This window comes from Hipposideros armiger, unplaced genomic scaffold, assembly GCF_001890085.2.
Source record: "Hipposideros armiger isolate ML-2016 unplaced genomic scaffold, ASM189008v1 scaffold_104, whole genome shotgun sequence".
NCBI classification, from domain to species: Eukaryota; Metazoa; Chordata; class Mammalia; order Chiroptera; family Hipposideridae; genus Hipposideros; species Hipposideros armiger.
Window position 1 is genome coordinate 3236959 of NW_017731454.1, and position 8942 is coordinate 3245900.

Here is an 8942-nt window from a genome sequence, read left to right on the forward strand (position 1 = left end):
CGAGAAAGCACACACCATCATTGATGCTTCCTCAGCTGCCCCTTATCAAGACCATCTAGCAAGCACTCATTTTTTCCCGTACATAACAATGAAAAAGTATCCCCTTCCTCTCAAAGATCTCTCCCTCCACTCAGCCTCTGCTCTCACCCTTCTTGCCTACTCAAAAACTTTCCTCCTTTGCCTCGCTCTCCTTTCCCATCGATCTCTCCTTCTCCCTGTTTGTTAATCAGCATACACAGGTGCTCCAATAATAGCTCCTGTCTTAAAAGAAAACCTCTTTTGAATTCATACCCTCCTCAGGCTACTGCCTGGTCAGTGTCAACTTCCTTGGAAGCATGGTCTACACTTGCTAAATATATTTTCTAACTCCCCTTCTCTCCTCATCCCATTTCGTTTGGCTTCCATCTCCTCACTTCCAGACAGTGGTCTTCATGATGTCCATGCTGCTGACCTCCATGTTGCCGAGCCAACGTCCGTTCCTTTACTCTTCATCTCAGGTGACATGGCACTACACTTGCCACAGCTGACTGCTTTCTCTTTGTGGATACACTCTTCTCTCTTGATGTCCATGCAATGCTCTAACCTTGCTTTCCTCCTATATCTCAGACTTCTCTTTTTCAGTTTCCTTATTTGTTGAATCTTTTCATGTACCCCCATCTCTGCAGGATGGAATTCCTTTGGGTTTGATCCAGAGCTGCCTTTTCTCCTCCCTCTCTTCTCTTTTTAGTAGGTGGCTTCCTTCATTGTCCCAGCTTTCAGTGCCACACATACACTGATGATCCAACTTTATATCTTTGGCCCAGTCCTTTCCTCTGAGCTCCAGATTCTTATATCTAACTTCCTATTTGGTATCCCTTTTGACATGTCCACTCCCCAGCCTCTCTCCCCAATCTAGTCGTCTCCATCCCAGTTGCTCAATCTTAGTTCCTATCCTTGGTCCATCGCCTGTGCCCTTCCCTGAATTTCCAATAATATATCTCAAATCTGTCTACTTCTCTCCATCTCCCTACCCCATGCCGGCTCAATCCCATTATCTCTCACCTAGAATGATTCTAACCATCTCCTGGATTTCATACTTATTCCACTCCAATCCACTGTCTCTAAAACAATCAGACAACCTTAAAAAAATAAATTCATCCCACACCTCTGCTTTTAAAGTCTTCAATGGCTTCTCATTACATTTAGCATAAAACCTGAAGTCTCACCATCACTTTAAGGCCCTACTTGACCTGTGTCCTACTTACTTCTACAACTCTGTCTCTTGCTACTAGGCCCCTGGCTCACTGCATTCCAGCCATATGACCATCTTCCATTTAATTGGTTGTGCCAGGATATTTTCCTACCTCAGGGCCTTTGCACATGCAGATTCCTTTCCCTAGAAAGTCCCCTGCCTTGATCTTTTAAAGTCTGGCCCCTTCTCAGTCTTAAAGGTCACATTCTCAGAAATGCCTTCTCTGATCACCCCTAAATTTAAAAATATATAACCCCCTCATCCTTGTATTTAAAAATGTTCAGCATCGAGTTCATTTTTTTCTCCCAAAGTACTCACAATTTGGAATTACTTATTTGTTCATTATCTGTCTCCTCACTAGAATTTAAGTTCATGAGGGAGGGGACTTCTCTGTCTGCTTTGTTTAAAGCTGCAGGATATCTGCCAGGACCTAGAACATGTTGAATGCTCAAGAACTGTATCCTGAATGAGTGACTAGACAAATGTAGAGCCTTATCCACATCACATGGGCACAATGCAAAGATAGTGAGACATCTGCAGACATACAGATGTTTGACTTACTTGGTATCAAATTGTTGAAATGTTAAAACTATGTCTTGGTGTCACTAACGCCTTTATAGAATGCAGTGTTTCAAATACAATGACTTTCAAAATTGTTATATATTTACCATGCAGGTGTCTTAGTGACATTAAGTCATATGTTTATGTTGATCACATTCCTCTGACTACTCCGTCCTCAGGCTTCACTTTATTGTTCCACCTTTTCACTCTCTTTTTTCTAAGATCCAGTTTCCAATGACTCCTTCCTAGCAGAGCTGCTGGAGACGTCCTCCAGTGTATGCCCCCAACCCCACTGGAAAATTCTGTGCAGAACAGAGATGTTCAAGGAAAGCAGGACTTTCCTTCTGACTCAGCCTAATTCTCGTGTCCATTTTCCAGATGCCATCTTTTCCCGTCTACTCCCGCCCCTTACTCCATCTGCTATGCATTTTCCCTCCAATATGTTTCACTGGGTTCAACATCTCAGCATGGAAAACATGCTTTCATCTTTTCAATCCTAAAAATAATTTTAAAAGCAAAGCAAAATTTAAAAGCAATCCCTCAGCTCTATACCGCCTTCTCTTGGCTAGAATCTGTTCTGTTCTCCTGTTCAACTTGAAGCGTTTAGGAAGAGAAAATTACAATTCCTCTCTTTTGGCTTCCAGGTTGTATCAATAAAGGTCTATTAAGTATCTTCTTTGGAGTTTCACAGCACCGCAGACACAGTATACCTAAAAGCAAATTTATAACCACACCCACCCCTGTAACAAGTCTTTGCCCCTCTCTGACTTCTTGATTTTGATAGCTGATGCCACCATCTACCCTTTCAAGTAAGCTGGAAAAACTGGCCTCCACTCTTCATTCCTTTCTCACTTCCTCCAATATCCCTGCCCATGTGAAATCTCCTAATCCTGTCTATTTGCTCCTCAACTGTCTCCCCAGCTGCTCCCTCTCTCCATCCTCTCTGCTACAGCCACTGTCCAGACCTACCATGACTCCTCAGCCTCTGCGACACTCCCTCAGCCATCAGAGTTCACACGTTAAGACACAAGGCTGGTCATATCTGTCCTAAGATACAAGGCTGGTCACATCCATCCTTTATTTAAAATTCCTCTCCAGCCTACTGCCTGGCGTCTTGCCCTGGTCTAAGAGGTCCTTCTTTATCCGGCTCCTGCCTCTGTGCCCTGGACCATCCCCTGAACCACTCCCTCCTTACTGCTCTCCACCCATGATGCATTGCTTCTGGCTGTCCCTTCCACCTAATGCCACCTCCACCCCCAGCCCAGCCTGAACTCCCTCCAGGTTTCACCACTATGGACCCCTCACTCTCCTCCTCCCCAGCCAAGTGGTTCCTCCTGCTCTGTCTGGGCTCCCACAACACCCATTCAACATGACTGTAATAGACCTTGTCCTCCCAGGCAGTAACTGTGTGATTGTCACTCTCTTCCACCAGACTCGGTACTCCCTGGCAGCAGGGAAAGTGTGCCTTTGTGTCTGATCCCCCAATGCCCAGCAGAATGTCTAACATGAAGCAAGATGTCAGTATATGAGGCTGAGTAAATGAAAGTTTTGGATGTTACTTTTCTACCTTTCAAGTCGAGAGGCCTCAAAGTCCTGGTATACTGCTCAATCCCTTAACCTTTCTGTTTCCCAAAGTCCTCTGCCTTCTTCTTAGCTTTAGCACTTTAATTATTATGCTCTCTAGTGCTGGTTCCAAGTTCAAGGTCCACAGGATTATAGCCCAGATGTTTATAATGACAATATCCCTTGTAAATGGTTTCTCCTGGGTAGACGACATGCCACCAAACTCATGTTTCCCTAAACTGGATCCACACATCTACAGTTCAGCCATCATGCAAGGTGATGAAAAGGTGACCATAGAACCACAGGTTTGTCCTAAATCCATCCTATGATGACGGTGAGCCAATGTTTTAAATGTGTGATAGTGCAAGCAATGATCGCAGGCTTCTAAATCTCAGAGAGAATGAATGGATTTGGAAGGCCAATCAAATTAAATGAGATAACACATTGGCAGCTCCTCAGGGCTCCTCTCTGTGTAATTTGGCTCAGATTACCCGTGGGAGGTTAAGGGACACAGAGTGCCCTACATTTACCTCTTTAATGTGTAGAAAGTCCTTGGCATCAAAGGAGATGGCTGTGCTAGGAACAGGCACATCCTCATCCAGGGCTCCACAGTAACTCACGTTCGTTTTCACAGCGAAGGCGACAGGTTTGGTCTGGGGACAGAATTGTGGAATAAGGACGGAGGGAGGAAGGCAGAGGCGTTGTTCTCATATTGAAACACAGTATTATAATAAGATAATAGTAGCAGGCAGTAAGGGAAACCACTTTGCAAAGGGAGGTCTCAAATGAGTTTCACAGTCTCAGACAACGCTGCAGAGATGACGCTGCAAATGACTCAGTCCTATCATCCCACACATTCCACCCCCTTCCCCTGTTGTACTTTCCAACATCCCAAACAAAGAATGTGCCCTAATGTACTGGAAAAGGATGGAGAGGCGAGGGCTGTCTGCTTTGTACTCTCCTGATAAAACTTATGCTTAATTTTAAATGACAAGAGACACCACCACCCTTTGAATACAGGAAGTGTGTGCTTAAATTGAAAGGTTGTTGGTGGGGTAGCTCAGATCTGAAAACCTGTGGGATCCCATTCAATAGAACACCTGGCCCTGCCAGGGAAAAGAGAGGCCATTTGGTGTAGTGGACAGGAAGGGCGGAGATGCTCACACATCACCGGCTCCCTAGCTAACAAAAGCTGGCTGCTGAGACTCTTTTTAGACAAATTCCTCTGCAGCAAAGTGCACTTGGGCTGGTGTAGCCTGGCAGAAGTGAAGCAAACCACCAACCTACACTAACAGTGCTGCTGCTGACATTTGGGTGACCACAGAGGCCACAACACAGGCTTTGAAAGAAAACGAAAGCCAAAATTGGCCACAACTCAGAACATAAGGTTCCTGTGATCCCGGGCTGCTTTGTTATTGGCTCATTTATTCATGCTGGGAGCCTGACTGGGGACCAATAACTGAGGCAGGACCTGAGTTCGAGTCTGACTGATGTCCTTTCCCGGGCTCTGCCCTAAATCCCCACGCACAGACACCTAGGTGTCAAAACACATAAAGATACCTTATTACCTGCATCATTCTCCTCTTACTGCTCTTTTTAAATTTTACTGGAAAATTAGAAAGATTGGACGATCTTATGTCTTAGATATGTCTTAGGCATCTGTCATAGAGGGCAAGGAGGAAAGGCTGGCCATGATCCCTGGTTTAGATTTTGCTATTGTGCATAAAATTTGACAGAAAAAGTGGTCTGTGCTAAAATGTGAAAAACAGTTTGAAAGACATAAGGGGAAGTCTCTAGTGACTCTCATTCTAACATTCAAAAACGCAATTGTTGCCTCTTGTGGGTGCAGAAATTCGGGGGGGGGGACGGGAGCCCTCTCCCTGTGGACTATCTGAAGATCTCCTTTGGCAATGCCTTTGTTGCTCATCTTTGCTGAAATGCTAATACTTGTTCAAAGTACTGAATTTCATGCTGAACTTGATGTGGGAGGTTGAAACCAAGAGGGAAGAGCAGAGAGCATCAGGGAGACCCACAGAACAATAGGGCACGTGTGGCCTGTAATGAAGGCTGATGTCATGGAGAACGAGGGGTCAAGAGCGGATGGAGCAAACGGATACCTTAGGGGGCTCTCTGCCAACACTGGGCGTGGCGAGCTGGATATTGGCCACAATTACTAAGTTGGAAGATGACCAAAACATCACCACCAAACGAAACACAAAAAAAGGGTAAAGGGTCACTGTGTCTCAGGTACTGGCCCCCCTGGATGGATCCAGGAGCCTTGCAATCCGGTGCCTTATCAGGATAATCATAAAATATGTTTTTCAGGGAAATCTGAGGCCAGGGAAGAGCAGCTGTTACCTGCTGAGCAACATTCCACTTTGGAACCAAAGAAGGGCAAGAAAGTCACCTTTGCTCTCTCAAGCTGGATAGCGGCTTGCTGCTCTCTCTCCTGCCGAATCGCTTCCCTGTCCTCTTCCAAAGAGACATCCGAGTCCGACGGCCTGCTCGTGTAGGAATCTGCTGAACCCTGGAAAGGAAAACCCGGGGTGGTTTAAATGAGGTGATGAGGAGGTTCTTCAACGGTCACACCCAGAACAGTATCCTGAAGTGAGTTCTTCCCGTTTGCATAGAATTTGATGCTGACACTCTGGGCCTTACTGCGGATATAAATTTAGAATACAGTTACGAATACAGTTAAGTGTCTGAGTAATTCCAAAGGTAGCAATGTGGTGAAGAAAATATTTTGACGAGATAAAGTGCTAGGAAGTAAACTGCAATGAGAATTACGTGATACTCAGCCCCAATTCCTCTGGTTCTGTGTCATCTTTACAAAGGAGATTCAGCCTGTCATAAGAGCTAAAGCCTACCTGTATCTTGGGTTGGCGATGACAAATTTGTTTAGGATTTCAACACAGCAAAGCAGAATCCTGCATTAGTAAAATGATTTTCCAGTTCCAATGTCAACACCATGGAACTCTTTCACTATTAAAACGTCAGTCATCGTCCTACAGTAGCCCTACTTGGTCATGATGGCCAGCAAGTCATGAACCTTGACGATGAAAACAAGGATGTGTTCAATGGAAGCCCCTGCCTAGAAGGGCTATTTGAACAACACTGAAATCCAGCCTGACTGATGTGACCAAGGGACTAAGGGTGCCCAGCCAGCATCACTTGGTGCTCATGACATAAGAAGAAATGAAAACCACAGCAGTTCAAAAGTTAACCCTCCCACCCCCCAAAAAACCTGGACGTTTCCCTTCTGGTTGCTAAAGGAACATCACCCTTACAATTTCCTTAAGCTGGCATTGCAAGTTGATATTTGCATAGATGATGACATTTACACAGCAGAGGTATTGATAGGACATGTGTTTTTGGCATGTTTCATCCATTATGCGCAGATTCTGAAAAGTATAGATCTATCCATGTAGCTCAGAATTTGCTATCCTAAGCAAAAAAAGAACCCTAAGAATGGTTGACTGTTGAAATGGCCCCACTGAAAATATTTCTAAAGTTAGAAATGTTAGGGTTTGTTTGCTTATACATTATTTGTGAATTTGCTGCCTGTACGGGCTGCTTTGTTTTTCAGTAAAGGGTGTCATTCTGAATCTGAATAGCCGGGGTGGTTTTTCCCACCATTAAAAAAAAAAAAAAATCCCAGCACAAATTTTCCTGGCAGGCTAGAACAATGATCCTGGTGAGAGGTTTTATTACCAGAGTGCCCAGCAGAACTCTAGCTCTAAATTCTGCTTCTGCAACCTAATTTTGAAAACTTCATGCACGTTACTTAAATCACTCTAGACTCAGTCTCCTAATCTGTAAAATGGGGGCACTGGCTACGTCAAAGGATTAAATGGAATAAAATATAATGAATAGCTAATATTTATTAAGCCCCCACTATTATACCAACAAGGGCTGGAAGCTTTGCACACCTTATGTCACTGAATCCTTGCAGCAGTGTGGAAGCTGGGATTCAAACTCAGGTCGTTCAAGCACTTCACTAAGCTGCACTTGATATTAAAATATTTACTCCAGGATCTGGCAGATAATAGGAACACAGTAGTCATTTACGTCCCCTTCCTATGTCCCCTTCCTAGTGCTAACATTTCTACATTGATTAGAAAAAAAAATTCACAGATTCTAATCATTTTTCAATTCACTGATATATGCACAATAGCCCATCTTGAAATGTATGTTTTTCCTATTGCATAAACTGTTGATTTTGATACACTTACATATTGCAAAATGATACACTATAAGTTTGATAACTGTAATATGTCCAAATGCAAGCACTTTATGTAGCACTTTTGAAAGTCCCCTTCACAGAAGAAATATAACCAAATTCTTTTATGCAAATCTACCGGGGTAAAATCTGGACCTACAAAAGGATAAATACAGGGTGACTGTTTTATAGATGCATTCATTGCTTTAAAAAGCGTTACCTTGAAATGCTTTAAAACAGAGAGTTCTCTCAGAACCTGCATGAAGTCCAGAGTAAGAGAGAAAGGAAACAGTGTTTCTAAAATATACATGAAAACAGCTGTGAGTTAGTCCTAGGCAATGGTGTCCAGAAGGAGTCAGCTCAAGATTTGCCTCTGTGGTATGCACATTGTTTTGAGCTACAGGCAACTTTAGCTGCAGGCTCAAAAGAAACTTCTGCCCCCACCCCACAACCTTTAACTACTTAGAAGACTTTGAATTATAGGCTTTGCCCATATAGATTATCAGAGATAACTTCTTTTGATCTATCTGTAGGGCAGGGCAAACTTATTTACTAAAGGTCTCTGCTCTCTTATCATTCTGCAATGACCCTCTGAAGCCCCCAAGGCACCTTATCTCATCCCTACCGAGGGATGTCTTATATACCCATATTCCCCTTCTATCTTTGAACATCTCCTGAGTCTAGGGTCTCTGACTCCACCATGTATGTGGTATTCCCATACACATGTATGTATTGAATTTGGTTATTTGCTCTTGGTAATTTGTCTCATGTCTATTTGATCATTAGACCAGCCAGAAGAACCTTGAGGATAGAGAAAAGTTGGTTCCTTCCCACGTGATGATTTGCTGAAGCCATGATGTGTGCGGTAGACCATTTCAAGGTGATGGGCAGGCAGTGTGAAGACATCTGGACCATAAAGTGATTATGATGCAGGCAGTCAGGAAGGAGGCACTTGCCTTGTTTTGAAAACATGTGCTGGGGACAGTTAATGAGTACAGTTCACAAGAAAGGAGGCTGCCCACTGAAGCAGTGAGTCAAACAGCTAAAATACACATCCTACTGTTGACACTAAGAGATGGCTAATTTCCTGAAACTACCTTTAACGACATTTGGAATCCTGGCATTCAATTCTCTCTGAGCACACAAGAAGTGACTCAAGGGCTCCTGCAAATGCACTTAATTTTGAAACGTGAACATGATTGTAAGAATTTCAAAATTACTTAATAAGCTCTACTACTGCCAAATATGTAAACGCAGATGCTTCTGTTGACTTCTCTGTTTCTAAGAATATTGGTAGAGGGAAAAATAAAGCACTATGATATTTAATTTCATAATTACAGTGTTATATCCTCACAACATTTTTTTTTT

At 43.5% G+C, this 8942-nt stretch overlaps 1 protein-coding gene across 1 annotated transcript in view; it reads right to left on the bottom strand.

Moving 5' to 3' along the window:
- Positions 1-8942, bottom strand: part of CACNB4 (calcium voltage-gated channel auxiliary subunit beta 4) — a 281243-nt gene that overhangs the window by 33760 nt on the left and 238541 nt on the right. Inside the window, exons 3-5 of the mRNA XM_019646510.1 lie at positions 5763-5882; positions 3847-4008; positions 148-215 (exon numbers count right to left, since the gene is read on the bottom strand). Of these exons, the coding sequence (XP_019502055.1) occupies positions 148-215; positions 3847-4008; positions 5763-5882 (350 nt within the window). The remainder of the gene's footprint in view (positions 1-147; positions 216-3846; positions 4009-5762; positions 5883-8942) is intronic.